Source organism: Xiphias gladius, chromosome 16 (assembly GCF_016859285.1).
Source record: "Xiphias gladius isolate SHS-SW01 ecotype Sanya breed wild chromosome 16, ASM1685928v1, whole genome shotgun sequence".
Classification (NCBI taxonomy): domain Eukaryota; kingdom Metazoa; phylum Chordata; class Actinopteri; order Istiophoriformes; family Xiphiidae; genus Xiphias; species Xiphias gladius.
The window spans coordinates 19,416,281-19,441,926 of NC_053415.1; the positions used below are offsets into that span (position 1 = coordinate 19,416,281).

Genomic DNA, 25,646 nt, shown 5'->3' on the forward strand with positions numbered 1-25,646 from the left:
TCTTATTAGTGATGTACACAGCTGCACGTTATGGTAACACTGTTAAAATGGTGAAACAGTTATCAGTATAAAAAGAATATATTCATATACATTGAAATATTTGAGACACACACGATTCACAATGCTACAATGTAACTGTTAATAATACAGTATATATATTTATTTACATGACAGAAGACTATATGGGATGATTGGCTGTTTTGTCCGGGTGGCAGATGGAGAATGTTGACAAATAACGTATGCAGACACACAAAAAGCATGCATATAAAAATAAGATTGTATATGCAGATTGCGAAAGGCATGACTCAGTCACAAGAGTCTGCTTCACCAGTGTTTATCGCCTGTGTAGATGTCTAAAAGAAGAGCAGAGGACTAGAACCGTGTAATGTAAACAAGAAGCTAGGACATGATCTACGTGTCTGATTCTGACCTCCTAACAGAACTGACGGTAAGACTGGCTGACAACAAACGAAAACCTACAGATCGTAATCAGCTGCAGCTGTGAGGATCCATTCAAGGGACAAGAGGGGTCAAGCACAACAAGCCCAGCGAGGAACGTAGGAAAATACCAAAGAAAACACTGCAATAAGTCTGTCAGAAGGTTTCAGATTGAGGAGGAGCATCGTCACCGAACAAGTAGTCAGAGGGCAGATATTATTTTATGAAGAATCGCTGGTAACCTTGAGGTTTTTCTCAGCAGGAGACGCAGCTTCAGGTTGTATTTCCAAAGAGCAAATGTTTATCAGCCTATTTTTTCAGTTGCATTACATATGACATCTGAAAGCAGACCATTTGATCAAATCCCTGGGCCGCCTGCCCCAGAGCATTTTTCCAGTGAAACGTGTTTTCCCTTATTTCTGGATCCCAGAGCTATAGAGGGTTCATGCTCTCTGTCTCACCTCACCACTGTTTTCATTCTCTCATGTGTGCCACGCCATACATTTACAAACATACACCAAATCTTCTGATTGATGGAGCTCTTAAAAAGGCAGAAAAATCACCTGCCAGTAGAAAGCCTTCCACTTATAGTTCAGATTGTGAAATGCTGCTTTTACAACGATGAATGGTATGGTTTGACATTCTGGGAAAAACACTTATTTGCTTTCTGTTAGAGATTGAGACGGAAAGATCAATACCATTTTCATATCTGTACATGAAATATAAGGCTACATCCAGCAGCCATTTAGCTTAGCTTTGCACAAAGACTGGAAACAAGGGGTATCAGTTAGCCTGGATCTGTCCACTGGTTACAAAATCCACCTACCAGCATCTCTAACGCTCCATAAATAACAGAGTACATATTGTCCTTTACCTTTAGACAGAGCCAGGCGAGCTGAAGCTTCATATTCACAGACCAATATGAGAATTTGATCGATCTCTTTGCCAGAAAGGAAATATTCATATTTCCTAAAATTAAGAACTATTCCTTTAATGCACATTAGTACTTTAATACACAGAGTTGATCCATTGGTGTTGCTTTTAAATTGCAAAAATTAGTCATTATAGACCACTACATTTCGAAGAGTGTTGTAAAGATAGCACCATTGACTAAAAAGCAGCAACTCCCTCAGCGCCTCTCTAAGAAGACCAAAAGAGTCAATTGGAGCCTTGGAGGGACAAGAGAGTAGAGAAAACTGTTTAAATAATATCCTAACTAGAAAAGAGCCTCAAAGTAACGTGATATACATATTTACAGTTTTATGTTCTTCCCTTTTAAGAATGGACAAATAGGATATGATGAAACTAAACCATTATGCCACTAAGCAAAAGCACTACACAGTATTGTTATGTGTCTGTCAACGTTTCAAGTAATAGGACGCGGTCCAGCTTTCCTTAAAGGGAGACGTCCAGTAGACGAGCAGCAAAACACATCGCTTGATGTCACACACCAGCTCACCCAGTCAAGAGAAGGCACAGAGGAAGGAGGAAGAACAGTCAACACCTCTGCCCACACAGGCAGGGACAGACGCAGACACAGAGAGGGGCCCTTCAATGGGAAAATAATAGTGTACTGAATGACAGTCCCTTTAAACAGTGCAGTCCTGGCTCCAAGAACCATGGCCAAGAAGAGGAAAGTCTTGACAGGGAGCTTCACTTTTTTAAGATAGATGTATGTTTCTGTGAAGCAGAAGATATGTGTCAGCTTTTACAGAATACAGAGTATATTACACTTAACTAATATACACACTACACAGCCTTCTACTACCATATGTTTTTGATTTTTTTTTTTTTTGCCCATATTATCTCTAACTTTTAAGTAAATGGTCATGATGCCTTGAAATGAAAAGCCTTATTTTCCCTTTATTTTAGGTGCAGTAGGCCTTGAGCCCACTAGTGATGCAACCTTTAAAGGAATAGATCAACATTTTGGGAAAAGCGCTTATTTGTTCTCTTGTTGAGAGTTAGATGAGAAGACTGATACAACTCTCTTGTTTATATGGTTCATATGAAGCTGGGGCAGCTCTTAGCTTAGCTTAGCATAAAGACTGGAAAAAGGATGAAACTGCTAGCCTGGCTCTGGATCCATACAAAACCCAGAGCATAAAGATGAAATTGTTTGCCAGACTATTTCTTGGCTCAACCCGTAACTTCCTGGAGTGTCTGGTGGTTACCTGCCAACTGCTCCTGGCAAAAAAAACACAGCCCCGAACATAAACCTCCATAAAACATCAACATATAACATGTTAATGAGCATCAAAGGTGCTGGTAGGCAGATTTTGTTGACTTTGGACAGAGCCAGGCTAGCTCTTTCCACCTGTTTCCAGTCTTTATGCTAAGTTAAGCTAACGCCTGCTGGCTCCAGCTACATACTTACCATAAAGACATTAGAGTTGAATCAATGTAACTTGAATAAGCGTATTTTCCAAAATGTCAAACTCTTCCTTTGAATATTATACTATACTATGTGTAAATCCTTGATCATATGCAAAACATTTTAAAACTTTCCCCCACATCTCTAGTGAACTACTGGGTTACTATTGCTATTGCTATTTTTTTTCCATCTAGTTTTATAGTTAGGTTTACACCAACCATTTAAAGGCCTTATTTGGGCTGCCATATTTCAAAATTACTAAAACCTCCTATGTTCTTTGGTAGCTCTAGGGTTTTGTATTTTTCCAATATTTTTTTTTCCTGCCCATATGCATCTAAGTCATAATTTGTCCCATTCCTAAAACTGCTCTGATCTGATCTAAATTTTGCATAGGCATTGACTGAAAAAGATATATTATTGACATTTTCATGATTAATGTCCACAAATTTTGATAAATATTTGGTATTGTCTCCTCATCCCAGTCTACTGTGCTGGTATTTTTGACAAAGATCTTGAGGGGGACAGTACTGTAATTGGAACAAAAAACCTACCACACAATCTATAAATGAAGAGGAAATACCTCGTTGTTCACAGCAGAGTTTCATGTCTGTGAAGACGAGCTCTCTCTGCGGGTGTCCAGGACACTGCAGCACATACAGACAGATGAACAAACTTTTTGGATTTCACTTTTCTACCGTTTCTAAAGTTTCTTTATTCACTGCACAAACAAGTACCCACAGCTTAACTCAGCTTTTTCTGGCACAAAGGAGCTCCATGGCACAGAGAAGAAACATCTACAGCCAGATACGACTTAAAAACCATCACCGTCGTTAAACACATACACTGCTACTGCCAAACTGTTGGCAGACAAAGGAATGTCCGTGTCTCGTAATGGTTTCTGTCTCACTATATCAGCTTCGGGCCTGGCTGTTGAAGATTTAGTGATGATAAATCTGTCTCCCCACTGGTTTGGCCTGGCTTGAACTACCTGTCTCCTCCAGCTCTTAGCTACCAAACTAACAATCCTTTTTTCACTCCAATCTTGTCAGCCTCCTGTATCTCAAACTCACTTCCCTTTTTCCTCATATCCTGCCTGGTCTGTTTATCTCATCGCAGTGTAAAAGGGGAAAAACAAGAGAGGCACTCACGCTTGATGCTGCCGTACAAAGTCTGCAAACTGCCGGTCCTTAGCGTAAAGCTCAATGATACGTATCCTGTCTTGGATTTCCTGCAAAAACACATGATATCAGTCGGGAGGAAACATTACATCACTGGCAGATAAACAGTAACGTGAACAGGCTGTGACTCAATCAAAACATGACATTACACCAAAATAAAAACTAAAAGGAGCCTCTTCTTTCAAGGATGCAAGCGCAGTTGGTGACAGAAACAAGTTTGCAACCTTAGCGTTCACGGTTCAGATCCTTTTCAGTTAGAATTTAGATGTGGGAGTGGAAAGGGATGTACCCAAGCTTGGGTCAATAACTGGCATCCAGGGGGCCTTGAGAAAAATTTCCCTACCTGCACCTCAGTACAAGTGCCGGGAAGAACATTTTTTCTCAGTTTCAACCATCAATCCAGACTAAAAAACATTTCCCAAACACATCCCCCAAAAATGGAGCTTCAAAGTGTATATATCTTAAAATGTAGTAACGTTACAAAGGTGTCCTTTAGTCGCCTCTAACTTTTTCTGTCATCATTATTTTAAATTTCAAAATACGTGATTACAAAGCACAAGTGTTTTTATTAAACCTGTATTTACAGAGAATATTTTCAGATGTCAGGATTATAAATTATAATTATTTTATCAGCAAAGCATAAATTTATGACTGCTGGTTAACATTTCATTGGAGAATAAAGGGAATGGGGTTTTAAAAAAACAGTGAATGCCCTATTATTGTTCTAAATCAACCAGGGTACAGCAGCCCACACACACACCTCCTTGGTCAGTTCACTGTTCTCATAGATGTGCCGTATCTCCTCGCTGCTGACGTCAGTGGAAGCCTCAGCGCTGGTACTGCTGTAGATTGGAGCTTCCGGATAGCGGCGGTAGTAGTGGCTATAGCCTGTGGTGGCCTCACTCTCATACATGGGATTGTACTTGGTCGCCCTCTCCAAAGATGGGAGACTCTCTGCTCGCCTGCCAAGCAACACACAGAGAAATCAGTCCCAACGTAGAGGCAGGATGATACAGCGACCCACTGTCCAGGGAGCCAGAAAAGAAACTGAGCTAATGTGCATAAGACGTTGACTAACTTTTCTTAGCCTTGCATTATTATGTCTGAGTCAGACTCCAGACTATCACAAAGCCTCTTGTGTTAGGTGTCTAAGGCTTTTTGAGAATAGACCAGCACCATATCCGAAGACTTAACTGATCGTTTCTCTGCAGACTGCTGTGGTAACAAGGACAGACTCACAAACACAGGCATGGCTAACAGATACTGTGTGCGTGTGTGTGTGTGTGTGTGTGTGTGTGTGTGTGTGTGTGTGTGTGTGTGTCTGTCTGCAAAATTAAAAAAAAATTGAAGGAGGGAGCAAAACGGGACAGGAGGAAAGAAACACCCAGGCAGATGGAGAGGGGTGGGCTCACTGCTATAAATTCAGAACGGTGTAGAGATGGTGCAGTTGCAGATTTTGGCTGTCTTACTGAGAATAAATTCCCGGGATGTCTCAAGTTATTCCGTCCCCTCAAGAAAATAACCAGACTCCTTTAATATAAAGCCAATTATGTGGAAGAGAGAAAGTCTTCAGACACTGTTGAGTTAAGCATTTCTGTTTAATTTCAAACAGAAAAAAAAAACTTTTGTTTATACACAGGAATAGAGTTAACAGCTATGTTGTCCATCATATACTCTTCAATTATCTAAGCTGAGTGGTGAAGATTATATGTATAAGGAGTATAATAACCCCGTATTTCTTTTATTTTACTCTTAAATTTTCCCCTAACCATCTTTTAATATAGTCATACCATCTTCATTGTATGTTAGTATTACATACTCTATACTCTGTTTCCACTAGTTCCAAAACTTCATTGCAGCTGAATTCAGACCCAAGGATGGATGCAACTTCAATGGATGCAACTTGAAATAGAGAAATTCAAGTATCTCACGTTATACTTAAAATTCAGCCTGACATATTCGGTATCTTTGGAAAGTTTTAAGATCTTCACTGAAGGTTAAATACAGCAGTTCTGTAGGTGTAAACTAAGGTTGCCCACACAATCTAAGCTGGTGAAGATAGATGAAGTAGAGTTTAAGAAGTTAAAAGAAGGGAAGTTTTTCCGTCTGCACAATTATTTGTGTTAAAGGACACAATTACTCTCCTTTTTGTTCACTACTGGGAAATCTAAATGTAAAAACTACGGAGAGAATGAATATATGACCAATAAACTAGCCTCACAACAACAAATGTGCCTCTGTAAACTCATTCAAATACAGCAGACATGAAAAGTCAAAAATATACACCCTCTGTCCCTCATATCAAACTATACTAATACTGTTTGCTTCTGAAATAAGACTTAGTGTTCTGTGTTCATAAAACGTAACATGGTGTGGATCAGATGCTAATATGTGTCTCTAATAATCAGGGATGATTGTTTTGGTACTGTATGGTATTCGAGTAGTATTCCTCACCTTATGGGGTCCTCTGACTCATCCTTGTCATACTGATCCCGTAATGTCCTGGCCAGGAAAAAGATCACTCCGGAGGCCACCAACAGGAAGCCAGCTACGGAGGCGATCGCTATGCCGACCACCAGCGGCTCGGATACGTACTCCTCACAGTGTTCTCCTCGGTACCACCAGTTCTCCCCAACGCGACACCTGAGACGGCGATGTCACAATTTTTATAAAACAGTTTCAGCCAAGTACCATTTTTGGTGTAACAGCCAAAAACAGAAGATTGAACAACAGATGTAGATTCCTCTTTAAAACTCTTTAAGAACAAAATATTACATACTCATCACTGTTCTTTTCTCCTTTATTCTCTGTTGAATGATTAAAGAATGTAGCAATGGTTTGTTTTTTGTCTTTTTTTGTCTAGTTAATAACATGTCTACAATTATAACATTCTGTATTTGTCTTTTTTCATTAACATCATTCTTTGGAATGAAAAAATTCATTCAAATGTTTGTTTCCTTTCTCCATGGAACAATGCAATACTTACAGCTGGACAGCGAAAAGTAAACAGCAATTCTACAGCATCTGGAGCTGCCTGCATGTTTTATGATGTGGTAGTGGGTGTGAAACAAAGGTTAGCACCCATCTTGGCACACAGTCTCTTATGTGTCTGTTCATAATCACTGAAGTTATGTAATAGAACAGCTTCAGTAGAGCCAGAGGACATGTTTCTGTCACTGATTGGAATTACTGGCATGTCACCGTACACAAATAAACCCACACTAATGTCTGTTTGGATATAGAAAAACATGCACTGCCACTGAAACACACACATAGCAAAATCTGTTGGAGGGTATTTCTTGGAAATTCTTTTAGATATTTACACAAAAGTGTGGAAAAAGAAAAGATCCATGGCATTCCAGTGATATACTGTAAGTAAGTAACATCATGCACAATATTTCATTAAACAAAAATGTAATAATATGTATGCTGAAGCTGAATAATGGAACAATCTTTGCAATTATTCCTCAATTAATTGTATTCATTGTTTTCATTTATGTACTGCACATTTAATGCCTCCGAGTGTAAATAAATTAACATAGTGAGCTGCCAAAAGTTTGAGTCAAAATGGTGACATGCTGTATTTTAAATCTTAATCATGCCTAAGTCAAAAATATACATCTTTGTAGACGGTGAATTGTTTTTTGTAGCCAACTAAGGTGTAAAACAAAAACCTTTATTCCATTTAGTTGTTTATAATTATAATTCATTAGGCTAGAACACATATGTACCTCACAGGTATGTGGAGCCAAATTTAAAAAAGAGCTTTTTGAACAAAGGTTTGGAGTGCACTGGAAATCTCTCGTCTCCACGTGATCGACATTCAGCCAAGAAAAACCAACTTTAAAACTAGAAGCTAAGACTCTGGCCTCCTGCATGAACTGCAGTGACATTTGAGAATCTGTTTAGTGTTATGTGACAAAGCACTGGCCTCGCAAACCTGCAAACTCAGACACTCTGACACTCACGCATGCTGAACACTTCCCATAATCCCCACCCACCTGCAGATGGCTCCCTGGCCAGGGATGATGTCACACTTGCCGTCATTGAGGCAGAAGTCAGTCTGCAGCTCACAGATACTCTGACAGGGCAGGCCATCTACACTGAAGTAGCCTGCGTTGCAGACACACTCTGCTTCCCCCGACCACTTGTTCACCTTACACTCCGCATACTCGTTACACGCCTGGAACTTACAGGGGTCGGCTTGGTCACCTGGAGGTTAAAGACACATTTCAGATTTCAATATGCTCAAAAATTAAAAAAAAAAAAATGTAACACAGACTTAAAGAAATAGTTTTACATTTTGTGAAACACACTTATTTACTTTCTTGCCAAGAGTTAGATGAGAAGATCTGTACCACTCTCATGTCTGTAGCGTAATTACGGAGCAAGGTTAGCTAAGAGATCCAGCATTGCGCGTTGGCTCAGACAGATTATGACAGCTCAGCCGTTATTGTAAACACAAGCATGATTCACTGGTATCATAAATGGCTGATTAAAAGCTGACTGCTGTTTTCACACACAGAGGCCAGGAGTTAGATACCACATGAAGAAGTGAAGAAAAATGCACAGAAAATGTCACCTTGGGCCCATAACTGAGCTATATTGTAAAAATAAAAGGGATATAACACACACTGTATAAAACCAGGGTTGCACACAGTAATGAGTCGTTCAAAGTGCGGTTAATAATATGTGTTAACTTGGCTGCGGTCCAGGGAAGCACCGATTATCTCATCCGAGCTAATGTGACCATGGCATTCAAGTGTCACGACAGGGAAATACGCTCTTTGCTTTCTTGCATACAGTAAAACAAAAAAATCGATACCGCTATCATGCTAAATATGAAGCTACAAGCACCATTTCTTGTTTTATGGGGGGCAGGGGGGACTATTTCTTGTCTAGGCAGTGACTTCCTGTAAGCTAAGCTTCTGGCTACAGTTTTACATTGAACATGCAGATATGAGACTAGTATCGAATGTATCTAAATCTCAACAAGAACATAAATAAGAGTATTTCCTAAAACTATTCCTTTATGAAACTGATGGCGCAAGCCTCAACCAGATGATGCTGTCACAACCATCTAGATTACAGCATACATCAGTGAGCACCTACCTGATTCCACATCCAGCGAGTACTTATCGATGGCCAAGTTCATGGTCTGGTAGGCTGTGTTACAGAAGTCTTCCAGGATAAGATAGACAGTGGTAGTCACGCCACGAGGCACAGGTTTCCCAAATTTCATCCGACTGTTGACCACAATGCTGCCGTTTCGGAAGTTCAGAATCTCCAGGTTCTCAAAGTGACTCAGGTTGGACTGCAAGTAGGGCACAAGCTGGGAAAAGATTTTAAAAAGTGCAATTTGATTTTACAAACCAATAACACAACAATGAGAATAATGACTTCCATGAGTAATTGTGAGAAGTTTACCAGCTCTAGAAAGCGTTGCTCCAAAGCTTTGTACTCTGGGGAGCTCTTGTTAAAGAGATCCTCTGAGAAGATCATGTTTGTCACCCTCAGGCTGAAGAACACCATAAGTGCTCGTCCAGGGTTTACAGGCAGGGCGATACTGGCCTGGTCTGTGCCATGTGCCACACCAAACGGGAATCCAGTGCTGCCCTCCTCTGTGTGGTTAATCAGACCATAACCATAATGAACCACGTCATAGCCCTGGTCTCCATTGGTGGAATCATCCAAGCTTTCGTTAGAGGTCTTGATCTGGGGAATAAAGAAGTAGACCGATTTTTAAATTATAACAGTGTAATATCTGTTCGGGCAAGCACTCAAAATAGATAGTTACGTCACTTCAGCTGCAATGGCCAGACGTGTTTATGATTGGAATCATGGTGTAACGTACAGAGGTCTGAAGTTAAAGGACTATTCGTTGCTGTGAGTTTTGACAGGCTGGTCATTTGCCATCACCACATCTGGACCAATGAAAGAAAGATAAACCTATTATCTTTGCTATCATTAGCAAAGCTAGGCTAACTAGCTTTCTATTTATAAGTGGAATAAAAACTTGGGTCCTCCTAAATGTTGTGAAGGGACAGCTTAACAGCTTAAATCACAATAACTAATGCAATGGGGTCTCGTTGAAAAGGTGGAAAAACATCCTGAGTTAAGGTGCGCTATGACGCACTACAGTCAGTAGCACACCACCAAAGTTGACAGTGCATCACCTAGCAACACCGCCTTTCAAATGTCAGTCTGCCTTGGCAACAGTTGACGTGATGCTTAGATGCCGTTCCAACAGATTTGTCCAAAAACGATTGTTATTCTTGATTGAAAAGTGGAAAGCAATAGCTGCAGTGTCATTATAGTTTATATCCTTACACAAAAACGTGAGAACTGCTTACCTTAAACTCACATATATAAAGTGGACTGGAGATTATATTTTATTTCATTTCATTTGATCTATTTATATATTTGCTTGTTGTCTATTTATGTTTAATCTTTAAGGATTACACTTTGTCTTTTGTTTGTTTGTTTCTTTTATTTGTTTTGTTTTTTCTTATTGATTTGGTTGTGTGTACATGTGGTTTGATTTTTGCAAGGCATGGTTCCTCTGTTTTAGTATTTAGTGGCATATGCAACTTTAAAACCAGATACTGTTTAATTCTTTTGCTTTACCTCCACCAGTGAGGGGATGATGGTGTCAGGTTTCTCCTCAGAGGCAGGTTTAACATCAGCGATATGGGTGAAAGGTGACTCTCTCTCTGGAGACAGGGTGGTTGGTTGGGCAGGGCTCAAAGAAGCTGTCACTGGTGGTTTTGGTTCATCGTTGTTCGCCAGGAAGATCTCATCCTCCGTGAGATCTTCTGTTGAGATCTGAGGAGCTTCCGGGGCCTCTTTCTCTACAGCCGGAGCTTCAGATATTTCTGGGTCTTCCGTCACCTTGTGTCCCTCGCTCTCTGTTGCTTCCTCCATGCCACCATCTTCAAATACAGAGTCCTCACCATTTTCAGATTTTTCAGGATTGGAAAACACCACATTAATGGCTGCATTTTCTGGGTTTGCCACTTCATCTGCAAGTGGAACATCTGTGAGGTATGAATCTTCGGCTGTCCCCTCCACTGAGTCTTCACCAAAAGGAAGCAGACCGGTTTCTGCTTCACTTGCTACATCTACAGCCTCAGTAGGTGGGACTAGGACAGGCAGGCCTTCTTCTTCTGTGGTTTTGGATGCAATTGTGGAGATCTCCAGCTCCTCTGCGATCTCTGCTTCATTCACCACAACCTCAGTAGGACGGTCTTCTTCAAGAATCACTGCGTCTGCAGCAGTAGGCTCCTCTCCCACTTCCTTTGTGTCAGCTTCAGATATAGCATCTGCACCTACAGCAACATAATCTGTTGTCATTTCATCTTCTGAAGCAGGCCGTAGCAGGTTTTCCAGGTCGCCTGTGCCTGAGCCGGAGGCCTCAATCTCCACTGGCGGTTCTGGCAGTGTGACATCCTCTGGCAGCTCAGGGGAGGACAGTTCAGCTTGGAGCTCCTCTGTTGCAGGGTTCTCTACAGCAGGAGTCTGCACAGTGTCCTTGAGCAACAGACCCTCCTCCTCAATGCCTGGATAAACAAAGATGAGAAGAAAGTCAGTTTGTCTGCTAGGATCTCTTTTTAGAAACTGGCTACCTTTTTCCAGAGCCCTCAGATCTATCCAGCAAAGCAGACAAAACATTTTATTTAGGATCAACAAAATGAGAATTGAAAGACACCGAAAATCACCCATATCTTTAATAAGAAGTAACTTAAGTGCAAACATAAAGTAGTTGGAAGTTTTCACATGGCTTTGGTATGCATGCTCTTATGCAGTCATCTCTGAAATCCTCATGTAACGTGCAAGAGTATTACAAAAAGGAAAAAGTAGATAGAAAAAGGTAAATATGAAAAAGAAAAGGCAGGAAAGGAAGATAACTGGATGGCTGAATGTATGCTTGCATTCAGGATTAACACTCACTGTCAGCTTCAGGTGCAATGGTGGTCAGGACAGGAGCAGGAGACACAACAGTACTCTCCTCCAGAACAACAATGTCATTTTCTGATGTTGCCGCTGTGTTGGTTTCAGAGGGCTCAAGCAGGACGTCATTTTGGATGTCTTCTTCCAGGCTCATGACCTCTGGTGGCTCGTTGACAACACTGACCTGCATCACAACCAGGCTTTATTGTCTGAACTCTTTGGCACTATTTCACTAGAGAGTGCCATGCAGTCAGGATCTATGATTGGCCTGCTGTTTTACGTTCACAGGTCAGGCTAATCAGAGCCCCTGAAGCTGCTCAGTGGGTTGGATTTCAGTTTCATTTTTAGAGGACACATTGCTGACACATATTTAAATTCAAACAATTACAAAATAGAGAATGTAAATTCTAAACCAAGAAACAAATGAACCGTGAGAGGAAATATGACAGCAAGACAAAAAGCATTTAAAAAAAAGGCTTTAAAATTTTTTTTAAAGCCTTTAACGAATTAATTTTATAATTCTAATTTTAAAATTCAATTATTTTTTCATCATTTCAAGAATAATTTAATAAACAAGATAAAAAGCTATGTTCACACGCTGGTTGAAAGTTTTGCTCTGTTCAAAGTGTTGCATCTTTGAACTCTGGGTCTTTTTTACACCTGTAACCAACCCAGCAGTGATTTCACGGTGTACTGACCACACCCTAGAGTACAATTCTACATCACTGCACCAAGGTGAGAAGTTAAACTACTGGACGTCATAAAAAACACTGTTTGAGGTTTGACTGCTGCTCTTTTGATTCTGTCATCTGGTTGTGTCCTCTTCTTCTGCAACAGTCTGTGACTACTAGCTAGTCTATACTTTTGTAAGTCCAGTTCACTTGTTGCTGTGCTGGTTCATCTTCCCAATATGGTTGGTTTAATTTTTGTTTATGGAATCTCATCATTTTTGGATTTGTACTCACTGTCATTGACTTTGTTGTTTAATAATGTTTTCTAAAGTTTACAGTTGCTTCCAATAAAAATTTAAAGGCAGGAAGGGCGTTTAGCTTGCAAAATAGTAGGGCAGAAGATTTCCTTCGAGTTTATTGATGAATCATAAAAATGGTTAAATCATAAAAATGCATCTTATTATAACTTTTTAAATGTATAAACGTATTGACTGAACTGTAAAAGCCATAGTTATCTTGGTGCCATACTGCAGGCTCCATACTTCTAATATCAAATCAACGAAAACTTGAAAAAACAGCAGCTGAATCTAAAATGATCCGAATCCAAACCAGGGCAGCAAAGTGCTTCGGCGGCACAGTAGCTCTCTGCTACTGATTCACATAATGAGTCAAATTAATCACTTGGCGAGCTGAGCTATAAAGTGAACCAGCAGACACATTTAGTGCAACACAAACTCTTATTATCATCCCAGAACACACAGTATTACTTGTCTGAATTAACTCATACGTGCAGTCTCTGCTCTTGCCTCGCCATGGTGCAGTGCACCGTAGCCTGCTCCCCCAAAATAGCAGTGGATTATTATAGCGAGAGCCAAACTAATCCTCAAAGCTTCACTTCATCCTAGCTGGCGAACTCATCCCCTACCTGCACTGGTGTGGTCTGGATCATCACAAGCCAGTTACAGGTTGACGCAACATAAGTCATACTCGAACTGTCAGCTTCCTTAAACAAAAGTGATTTATCAACCTTGTAGAGCTCAAAGCAGCTGGATAGCCCAGAGAGAGATTGCCGCTGTGATAGTTGTGAAGGTAACTTGTTACTCACCGCGGGTCCGTGTGCAGCGTTGAAAGACTCTGGGATCTCAAACACTGTGAAACCAGAGGACAAACAAACATTAATACAAACTGACACACAAAAGGCAAGCGTACCAAATAACCTGAATAATCCTGCCTGCCAGAGTCTAGAAAATCCTTTCAACTATAACTGTTTCAGCAGTGACAGCTTTCTTTCTGACAGTGCTTCCTTCAGGGGTAAACATCTAGAAATCAGTGCTATGATCTGGAGTGAATATTCTCCACTGTGAGCCAAGGCTATAACTGCAGGCAAAAACAAAGCCAAGCTGTCCCTTTAAGTTCCCCAGCCACACATGTCAGCCATATGAGACTGTTTAGCCATCACTTCACTTGTCGTAGCCTGTAACTAATGTGATCATTAGATGGCATCCATCTCCATGGGAGCTCGTTGAGACAGCAAAAGAATGACGCGCGTTCTCTCGAAAACATGAGCGGGGAGCGATCTCTCAGGAGGAGGAGGTGGAATAGACCTTATCATATCCTTCAGTTTCTTCGCTTTTCTGGAAAACAGCCCTGGCAAGAAGTAGGACGTAGCTAACCTACTTACTGACTGTCTAAATCAATCAGAGGCAGCAGTTTACACCTCCCTACAGCGTGTGTGCAGCTGAGTGTTTGCGTGCTACATTTGTGTCCATAATGACTGTGAATTAAAGGGGAACTTCACCAATTTTACACATCAAGGTCTGTCTACAGGTATTAGGGAGAACGACTGCATATGTGAAACAGGAGGCACTAGCAAGAGGCAATTATCTCCATGACAAAAGAACACATATGCTCACAGTACGTGTAGGTTTTCTGGCATAACACACCTAAATCTCCAAAAGAACTGTCAGCAGCCAAGTTGCATTGTGGGTGATTTAGGCGGCAGGTTGTGACAAGAAAGAAGAAAGTGTGGAATAAAAAAGATGATACCGCTGATTCGGCTGCATGGATTTTGATCCTTTTTTAAAAACTGTCGTGAGTCCGACAATATTATAGTTGTACAAAGATGAACTGGTGGAATATTCTTTTAAGAGTTAACTGTAAAATGAACTGGGTATAAACCCAAAATAAAGGATTAAAGTTAAGCCCAAAAACCCGAGGGCTCAGATTTCAAACGTCCTTTTTGCTGAGGTCTACTTTGCAGACCCTTTAATGACAAGGATTTAACTGTAGCACAGAATAAATACACAGATTTTATAACTGATGACTCTGTTCTTTGTTCATTAAAAATGGCCCACTTTTGAGCTGAAACTTGTTATAAATACAGTATGTTTCAGTCCTCTTTGACAGAAAAAGCAGACAAATGAGAAATAGATGAGACTATTAAAACCCTGGAATGTTTTCTCAAGCACTGTAGCATACGTTGTAATATCAGTGTCGTGTCTACTGTGTCTGTTTTTGATATGACATTTGGAGGTTTGCCCCGCACTGCATGCGCTACCTCTGCCAATGTGTTCCCAGTGACTTTGCTGCCATGCCAATTAAGTAAATAGCTATAAAATATCTAAAAGAGGCGTGTGTGTTCTGTTACAGTGCAGGGAGAGCTCAGCAGTCGTGCACTGGCCATCGTCTTACCGCTCTCCACCTCGCTGTTATGCAGGGCTTCAGAGACAAAGGTTTTGACCTCGCTGATGGTGTACGCCACTGTGGGGGGCTCCTTGACCTCACGGTACAAGTTCTCCACCCGGTTCGACTGCAAGGTCAGGTAGTCCAGTTGGTCGGTGCTCACCCCTGCTCCATCCACCACCACTGTGACAGCATAGTCCACTATCACGCCATCCAGCCTGAAAACACAAATATGTAGTAGTTACATCAAATCCACACACTGAACAGTCTCAAGGCTGAGAAATAACTCAATATTATCACAAATCGACTTCTGCTGAAATTGTAGTGATAATATAATTACGTCATGTTATCCTTTCATAAAATTCTGTTGTTCAAAGACCTGAAACTTCTTTGATTAATATCTGCCTGTTATCTTAATCTTTACAATACATTTGGTCTAATTTTTGTTTATGGAATCTCATCATTTTGTGATTTGTAATCACTCTCATTGAATTTGTTGTTTGATACTGTTTTCTCAGTTTTACAGTCACTTCCAATAAAAACTTTAAAGGCAAGAAGGGCGTTTAGCCTGCAAAATAGCAGGGCAGAAGATTTCCTTTAAGTTTATTGATGAATCATGAAAATGGTTGAATCATAAAAATGCATCTGATTATAACTTTTTAAATGTATAAATGTATTGACTGAACTATAAAAGCCATAGTTATCTTGGTGCCATACTGCAGGCTCCATACTTCTAATATTAACTCAATGAAAACAGCAGCTGAAGCTAAAACGGTTAGAAGCAAAATGAGGTATAGTCGCTCATGGAAAAAAGAAGAATGTTATGGAATTTCCCAGTGGAAAAAAAGGATGACTTCTAGCCTTGCTTTGGAAAAGATTTCATAAAAAATTAAGCTTGATAAATTTACTGGCGCTCTTTTATAGAATTTTCTGGAGAGCAGTGGTTTTACTTAATTTATACAAGGGACCTGACACTGTGGAAGGAACTGGATGATCACTTAATCACATTTTATAGATTCGGATGAACTTTTCTTTCTCTGTTTCTTTCTCTGTTGTATCTTACGTTCTTTTATCATCATTATTATTGTTGGTAGTCATTCTCAGTTTGTTTCATATATTTAAGTCCAAGGAATGACGTCATTGGCAAATTGTAACATTATATGTTTTATTGTTGTGCGTGAGACCTGATAACTCTATTCCTTTGAAAAATGGCAATGTAAAATATGTTTAAAAAATGTAACTGTAACATCAAATTTGATTATTTTATATGTAATTTTGAATATAATATATACATTATATTATACATTAAGTAGACTGCTGAGTATATTTACACCTTCTCACATCTTTCGACAAGCTTCTAAATGGACCTTGTTTTTATAATCCGAAACGAGATGAAGAAATTTTCCAGTGAATATGCTTGTACAAGGTTTAAACTGAACCTGAACACCATTTTATCCTCATTTTATACGTATTTTTAAAATAAGAAAGTGGAAAACAAATGTCTCCTGAATGAGAGAGCTGTTCTCTAAGAGGATGAAAATTGCTCAGGCATTAGCGTGATTTAACGTCAAACTTGTTAAAAGAGTTGTAGAGCACCCTCAGATGGCTGACTCGAGTGATTTACTCCTGTTTGGAGCGAGGGAATTTGACTATGTAGGCCAAAAATGGCAGAGTCAGCAGAATGATCAATATCATCATAATAAACATGGAAGTCTCAGAAGAGATTCCGGGCTGTGGAAAAAAAACATCTATCAGCATCTATTTGACTACTGGGAGACCACCACTTTGACCTAGTTTGTAGGGTTTCTGGCAGGCGCTGAGCACACGCCGGCCCGCAGTCAGTGCCATTTAGAAGGAGATCCAATTTTTCCCCCCTTTAGTTTCATACATACACAGAGGCAAACAGAGCTCTACTGCTGCTGGGTCCTGTGATCTGCAGCGTGCAACATCAGCCACAGCATCACTGTGGGAAAGTGTAAATATATTTCTCAGTGTACAAAAAAAGAGCAGGACACGCATGTTTAAATGTCTTTGAACTTTACTCGTAATGCACAACGGTGGATTGCAACTAAATAAATGCTGAAGTACAGTTTTAAGGGGACTGTACTATTTCCATTTTCTGCTATTTTATAGTTTTATTCCACTACATTTCAGAAGAAAATATTTATTGCACCTTTTAATGCACTTTATTAGGAACACCGTTCTAATACTGGGTAGGGCCTCCCTTTGCTCTCAAGACAGCCTCAGTTCATTGTGGTGTTGATTCTATAAGATGTTGGAAACACTCCTTTGAAATTCTGCACCATGTTGACATGTTTGCACCATATAATTTCTGCAGATTTGTCAGCTGTGAGTCTCTCGTTCTACCACCTCCCAAAGGTGTTCTATTGGATTCAGATAAGGTGACTGGGGAGGCCACTGAAGTAAACTGAAATCACTGTCATGTTCATGAAACAAGTTTGAAACGAATTTTGCTTTTTAACATGGTGCATTAATGTGCTGGAATTACCCAGTAGAAGATGGTAAATTGTGGCCATAAAGTGATGTGCATGGTCAGCAAAAACACTCAAACAGGCTATGGCATTCAAGCGATGATTGGTTGGTATTTAGGGGCCAAGAGTGAGCGAAGAAAACATTCCCCACACCATTGCAACACCACCACCAGCATGGACTGTTGACACAAGGCAAGTTGAGTCCATTAATTCATGTTGTTGATGTCAAATTCAGACCCCACCAGCTGTGTGCCTCTGCAGAAATCCAGACTCATCAGACCAGGCTACGTTTTTCCAGTCTTCATCTGTCCAATTTTGGTGAACCTGAGTCCAATGCAGCCTCAGATTTCCTTTCTTGGCTGACAGGAGTGGAACCCCGCGAGTTCTTCTGCTGTTATAGCCCATGCACCTCAAGGTTGGACATGTTGTGCATTCTGAGATGCTTTTGTGTTCACCACAGTTGTAAATAGCAGTTATATGAGCTACCCTAGTCTTTCGGGTGTGTCTAATAAAGTACACAGTGAGTGTATATTTCAGCTGTAGTCACTAGTTACTTTGCAGATTTAGGTTTTCTATACAAAACGAATGATCTGTTTATAAAATATGAATTGTTAAGATTAAACTACCAAATAGTATATAAAGTTGTTCAACATTCTGGGGAAATTATTATTGACTTATTCACTTTCTTGCCAAAAGTTAAATGAGAAGATTGATACTACTTTCGTGTTGATCCATTAAAGATGAAGCTAAAGCCAGCAGACAGTGAGCCTAGCTTGGCATAAAGACTAGAAAACGGGGGAGACAGCTAGCCTGGCTCTGTGCAAAGGTTTTTAAAAAATCCAACTAGTGGTATCTCTGAAGCTCGCTAACTAACATGTATATCTCGTTTGTTTAATCCGTAAAAAAAAACCTAAGTGTGAAAAAACTGTTTTACGGAGAGTTATGTGCCACACTATTTCTTGGAAGTTACTGGTTCCAGTCAAAAAATAGTCCAGCACGTAACCCACTGGAAAACTTTGAATTTTCATTTTTACACTACAGTTTTTGTGCAGATTAAACAACAAGTTATAACATTAGTGAGTTTTAGAGGTGCTGGTAGGAGGATTTTTGTGACTTTTGAACAGAGCCAGAACAACTGTTTCCCCCTGTCTTGACTCTTTATGCTAATCTAAGCTAACTGGGTGCTGACTGTAAATTTATATTTACCATATAGATTTGAGTCTGATCAATCTTCACAAGCATATTTCAGAAAATGTTAAAGTAAAAATTGCAACACAAGACTTTTATTTTTGCATTGTGGTTTTACTATTTTCAAGTAAAGCATCTTCCTCCACTGGTAGTACAGAAGCATGAGAAACTGTCTCAGCATTACCAAGTATTTTCACTCCGTCCCTGTCATTTTCAAGTCCTATTCTTCGCTCTCTTTCACCTGGCGCACACTACATCTTTCCATCTAACCCTTCTCCTCTCCATCTCTCTAACAAAGGCTGATTGGTGAGGTCGAAAAGCCCCGATAATCGTCTCTATAGAAGAGCACCTGCTCTCTCAGCTGGACTCATCTGATCCCACTTAACAGGTGAGTGACCGCACTAAGACCATTAACACAGGCAACTAGTGATATGCCTTAACATGTGACCATGCTAACAGGTAAACACAGTGTGAGATGAAGGTGATGCCACACACACTCACACTGCTCCAGCTAAGGAATGGTTGATAGGGATCTATGGGCTTAAATACAAGACAGGATAGAGAGAACTATTCTAGGTCAAAATACCAACGCCTGTACTGATGACTCACCCTTGGGTGTCCTTCTGGGGCCTAAATAAAAACGACGAGAAGCTCTTAAATTTCTGCAGAGAGCTGAAATGGTGTTAATGCTAAAAATTCAGTGGGCTTTGGCCATAATGTGAGGACAGCCAGAGCAGAGAGACTGACCTGAAGTCCAGCACAGACACACCCTTAAATCCAGGAAGCCCCTCCAGGGCATCCTCTATCTGCAAAGACAAAGATGATCAGGCATCATAAACAAGTCTCAGCTAGAGGTTTTATCTCATTTACACAGGGCTACAGTGAAGTTGCTTGGCAATAGGAATCAGACTTATTGCTCCAAAAGGGCTAATTTTGTCAGAAGCAGTTGAAAGAGGTTGAGTCTTTTGTGCTGGGGCCCAGATCATTATCCTCAAGAGGCAGACCTACTGTACCATGGTCAACTCGCAAGGAACTGTTTTTATTGGTCTACAAGGCCATGCTTCTACGCTCTTAGATAAAACAATACATATACTGTTCTGCAGACTCACTGACGCAGTTTATTTAATCCATCGGAGAGGGAGGATGCAAAAAGGTCTCCAGAGCCTTTTGTCTCCAGTCCCTCCTTCTCCACACTTATTAACTACCTCTGAGTCTACAGTCCCTGTCTTCTTCTCTCTTCCATTTCCTCCACATAAACTATAATCCCTTAAAGGCACGTGAGCTTGTGTGTATACAGTGTGTGGGTTGGTATATGTAAAGGTATGCAGATCTTATGTGTATAGCAGATCTCTGCAGAAAATAAAAAACAGATCAGGAATAGGAGAAATTATTTCCTTTGTAGACAAAAAATGTAGTATGTGCTTAATATGTGATTATTGACAAGCTGTGTGTGTTCGTGTACCCACTGCATTTGTGCGTCGAGCTTACTGCCAGGGAAAAGTACCAAAGGTGAGTACCTGCACAAATGTGTGTATGTGGCAATGTTTATCTATTCCCAAGAGACATCATAAAGCTGTATTTTCAGCACATAGTTTTTTTCACCAAAACCAGATGTGTACCATTAAATCTGTGTTTTTTTTTTAACCCATGCCTAAGAGTTCGGGTTTAACTACTGCTGCGGATAAAGTGTGTGTTATTAAAACTATAAATGCATCCATCGTGGACCGTAAACCAGGAGATATAGCAGGTCCAGACCAGAGCCAAGATACAGTAGCACTAAGGGGAATCATAATAAGCGACAGACAGAAGGAGATTGGGACCGAAACAAACCTTTTCAGCAAGCTGTCTACTGAGTGTTTGGAACTGGAGGCTGGCTGGATCCTCGAGGTCATCGCTGTACATCTCTCCGGTCAGGAGGATGCTGAGCTCCACCACCTGCTCCAGCACAGTGGGTGTGGGAGGCTGCAGGGCAATATCGTTGTTCAGCTGCGTCATGAGAAAGAGATACAGTTGCACTGTAATACAGGTGCATATACATACAGTTAAGAAATAACCAATCTGCAAACATTCAAAGTACGTGGGTATATTTGTGTGCACTCACTGTACTCTCCTCCACCTCTGGGACAACGGTGGCTGCTTCCTCCCCCTTTTCTCCTTTAGCTACGTCCTCTGAGTGGTTCAGTTTATGTGCAAAAAAAAAAAAAAAAAAAGGTTGTTTATTTCAAGTGGATGTGAGCTTAAACCTTCGGCAATTGCTTCCTTGATTGATTCCTGATGGCTGTATGAATCTGACTGTCCTGACACCCCGAGTTTTTTCTAAATCTCATGCCGGAGTGGCCTGAAGCCAACTCACTCACCAAACACACACAGAAAGATACATTAACATACCACATAGAAAGCTAGCAACCAGGAATACTACAGAACGTGAAACCATATATTAGGTAATGGTCTGTCACAAAAAAGTGATTCTTGTGCACAGGTACTGCAGTGGCGGAGTTGCTATATGAAAACAGAGACACTGTGATTTTGCTACAGCTAACAGCGTCCCTTAGCAGTGTTGTCAGGAGAGTCACTGACCTAGCTCAGGAGCTGCTGATGTGACCGGTGTTGGGGTGCTGTGAAATTGTAGAAAAGAGTTTAAAATAAACTGATGTCACATCATGTAATAATGAAGAATAAAAATGATACGCAGTACACAGGCCTTAAAGGGTGATGAACACTGTGGCAGAGATACGAGTATTTAGATTTAGAGGATTAGGATAGGGTCATTTAATCTTTTAAATATTTTTAAATTAAACAGGGTACACCCCTTTGTCAAAGAAATCCAAAGTAAACTGGCTCATTTGTGTGTTTTTAATGTGTTTTTTGTATGGCAGTAACATGAATGAATAAGCTATTCCCGGCTGTGGCCACACAAATGAGAGTTTGTTTTGTCACACAAATAAAACAGGAAAAGAAAAAAAAAAATCAAACACAAAAAAATGAACGTGAGACATCTGAAGTCGTATAATAACTGATGAGCAGGAATATGAACAGGTAAGGTTGAAGAGCCCCTTGACAACTTTACCTGCACATATGTTGCCACGAACTGGTGGGTTCGCTACAGATAGTGGGAAGAATGACACATTTACAAAACAGACTTTTATAATGAGATCAGAAATGTATGATTGAGTCGATGTGTTAGCACTTGGGAAGTTTTTATTTTACCTTTTCAAACCTGGCTGCGACATTCTCTGAAAATGAAAAAAAAAAAAAAAATTATTAGTAGCAATATCAGCCACTGGCAGTGAAGTTTATTACATTCTGTTCCGTTAACATACCCACTTTTATTGCGTCATTAGTCATCCACTAACCTTTTTAACCAGAGCCTGGTGCTCCTCTGATTGGCTAAAGTAGCTGCCAATATCTTGTGCCATGACTTTGCCCTCCTGGCATTGGCTCATCCAGTTTTGGTACTCTTCTTGCTCTGGGAGGCGGTCCCAGAAGATCTTGAAAGCCTCCCATATGGTCTCCTGGCACACTGGTCACACCAAGGAAAGACAATATCCACTTTAAACGAAGTTACAGAACACATTTAAAGGTAGTATTTTCCAAATGATTTTTTTTGGGGGGGTGACACTACAGCTCCTTAAGGACTGTAGTACACATTGAATTATTGTGAAGGGCTCTTTTACGTGAGAAAGACCACTCTGTTGGCTCTTTAGTGGGGGAATTGTATCATCTTTTAATTCATTCAAACAAGGTCAAACCTTTTGCAAAACTATATATTATCAGCTAGAAGTTCTAAGACCCAAATCTACATCCTCTGCCATGTTAACTTCATGACATAGCTCCCTTTCATGAGTCAGCCTACTGGGTGCTGATCCAAAGTCAGTGTACTGACACGAATCAACACTATCTGTGAGACCTGAGACACCAGTGGTCACCTCCAGCTCCAAATCTAGCTTACATAACAAACTTCAACTTTTCACCATCACACACAGAAACAGACTGTCTCTTTGAACCAACAAGCTTATCTTTGTCTAAATCTAGCTGACCACAAGTTCACTGACGAAAATCACACCGTGATCTCAGCCCACAGAGTGTTTCCTGAGCAATAAGAGATCAAAATGTCTCCTCTCTGTTGAATATTTTGAACACTCCTGCCCACCTGCGGTGCACTTCAGCCCCCTGTGCATCTGTTTCTTTAGGTGTCAATTTACCCAAATCACGCAAAAAAAAAAAACAAAAACAAAAAACATATTTTCTCACCTGCGCACAGAGGTGTCTACTAGTAGTGGAGTAAGTATTTAGATTCTTTTATTTAAGTGAAAGTAGCAATACCACAATGCAAAAATACTCCATTATAAGTAAAAGTCCTGCATTTATAATTGTACTTCAGTAAAATTACAGAAGTAATATCGGCAAAATGCACTTAAAGTATAGAAACACTCTCCCATGAGTGTTATATTATTTTATATTCTATTTTTGGTTACTTATTAGTGACACAGTTTACATTTTACTATATTTGTCAAGTTGGAACTAATTTGAACTACTTTACAGACAGATTGGTCATTTGTTCTATAACAATGTGTCATATTTTATGTTTAAGATGATATTAAGCTGATCTTTTTATGCCGATAATACAAGGAGCAACTGGTGACTAAAGCTTTGGTATATATGTTTTGGAGTAAAAAGTGCAAAATTCCTCTCTGAAATGTAATGAAGTAGAAGTATAAAGTAATATATAATGGCAATACTCAAGTACAAGTATCTTAAAATTGTAGTTCAGCACAATACTTGAGGAAATGCACGTGGTTATAAGTATTTAGCCATACAGTCAGTTTTGGAAGTTGACATATCCACCTCTGAGGTTTCTGCTGCTACATCAGTACAATAGAAGTGAAGGAAATTGTGCCTATGAATCTATAAGTATTTAAGGTAAGTATTTAAAATTTAAATTTGAAAAACTTAACAGCAGTGTTTCTTCTAATGGAAATAGTGTCCCTGTTACTCTGGAATATTGGTGGTGCCAGAGGTCTACAGGGGAACTTCACCAATTTTATACATCAAAGTCTGTTTAAAGGTCTTGGGGAGTACTACGCATACGTGAAAAAAAAAAGTATAAGGTCTTTTTTGGCTCCAGAGGGAGCTGCAAAAACCCTGATAAATTGCCTCAAGTGATTTCACTTGAGTCAGAGTCGGCTGGGTCTGAAGACAACATGTATGCAAATGAAAAGAATCTGAAGGTGTGGAGTTAGAAAGCAACGAGCTTACCAGGCCTCTTTAGCCTCCTCCTCCTCTCTGCATGAAGCTAGAACCTCAAGGCAACATTAGTCACTTTTAGCATAGCACAGCAGAACCTCTGACCAAATGGCAGGTGGTTGAGTTGCATTGTGGATAATACAGGCACCACGTTTTGACACGCTATCTCTGGTTCTGCTGCATCGACTTTGATATTTTTAACTGTCCATCGTGAGTCCTTCAGTGCTAAATTCGCGAAGTACACTTTTAAGGATAGATATCTCACAATCTGTCCAAATAAAACCTAAACGGTCTGCAGGGCAAGATGTTACTTGGGTTACTGAGAAAACATTTTTGTTTGTAATTTGCTTGAACTGACCCTGGAAGGAGGCATATCTACCTGAAGTAGACCACAGTCTGTTTGAATGCAAATCTCATAAAGCCTAATTGCTACTGGCGTCCAAACAGATGTCAACTGACACCCATCTGCTTGGCTCTGGTGGATTCCTTACTGTAAATGCGGCAAAGGTTAACACCCTTGCCTATTGGACAATTCACTCCTCGCACACCGAGGACATACGGTGGAAGGGACGATGAGGACAATCTCACAAAATCAATCAAAGTGTTATTTTGCCGTTGACATCACCTTCTGCTGTTTGTGTACACATACCTCATCCAACGCGACACTAACAGTATGAATATTTATCTACAGTTTACAGTGACATATCCTCGTCTATGTTCAGTCTCACCTCTGAGAAGAAAGTAGCTCAGATGGTTTGCAACAACCTGCTGAGCGGTTTCTTGTGCGCACAGTTTGACTCCACTTGGGAAAAAGATGTTCCTTTTCTGTCGAGAGATAACTGCACGGCCTTCATAAGATACCCTCACATCAGATACATGAACGATGCGTGGAAACACCACAGGCTCCTGACTATAAGGCAGACTTAGGGGTCCCATAGAGGATCCTTCCAGTGTTGCATCTGGGATACCACAAAAAGACAACACATTAAGGACTTAAATTTGACTGTGCTTTGGGCACACAGTGGACAAAAAGCTTATAAGTTTGCTATTAATACATACCTGTCGTTACGTCCAAAAACATGACAAGAAAACTAAATACAACAGAATAAAGAACACATTTCCAAGATGCGATGCTCATGTTAATTCCGTGGTTGTGTTTAAATCCGTGGACTCGGAAAAGGATCGTGTGGATATGTACTTCCTCTCAAGTCATGTAACAGCAATGTGAACAGTTTCTTACAAGTTTGCATAGTTCAGAATTCTCCAGACGCAGAAAAATAACAGAACCCCGTCCAGAAATCATTTGACAATACAATCACATTTCCCCCGCAGATGAAGAGAGGTGTGACCCATGGTGCTGAGAGGACAGCTCCTGGCTCAGGTAGATAGGCAGATGGCTCTAGGAGAGAGGGGGATTTTTTTTTAATGC

General features: G+C 40.3%; 1 protein-coding gene across 1 annotated transcript; it reads right to left on the minus strand.

Moving 5' to 3' along the window:
• On the minus strand, positions 1-25,298 carry impg2a (interphotoreceptor matrix proteoglycan 2a). The gene is made up of 22 exons (XM_040148836.1): positions 25,277-25,298; positions 24,946-25,176; positions 22,327-22,493; positions 22,181-22,206; positions 22,041-22,073; positions 21,551-21,588; positions 21,075-21,142; positions 20,804-20,959; positions 19,721-19,779; positions 19,583-19,603; positions 15,303-15,511; positions 13,717-13,760; positions 11,941-12,124; positions 10,618-11,549; positions 9,418-9,705; positions 9,103-9,322; positions 7,992-8,202; positions 6,445-6,633; positions 4,751-4,952; positions 3,961-4,040; positions 3,393-3,456; positions 1-2,118 (listed from the first exon to the last, which is right to left on the minus strand). Exons 1-21 carry the CDS (start codon positions 25,296-25,298, stop codon positions 3,414-3,416), a joined length of 3,423 nt encoding a protein of 1,140 aa, XP_040004770.1. The 3' UTR covers positions 1-2,118; positions 3,393-3,413.
• Between the last annotated feature and the right edge of the window lie 348 nt (positions 25,299-25,646).

What these genes read in the sequence shown, in the direction of transcription:
- impg2a (XM_040148836.1), bottom strand. Translation starts at nt 25,298, where the DNA reads ATGTTTTTGGACGTAACGACAG. An exon ending in GAGCTACTTTCTTCTCAGAG is followed by an intron (nt 22,494 to 24,945) that starts GTGAGACTGAAC and finishes TGGTGTGACCAG; the next exon opens with TGTGCCAGGAGACCATATGG. An exon ending in AGCAACGCTTTCTAGAGCTG is followed by an intron (nt 9,323 to 9,417) that starts GTAAACTTCTCA and finishes ATCTTTTCCCAG; the next exon opens with CTTGTGCCCTACTTGCAGTC.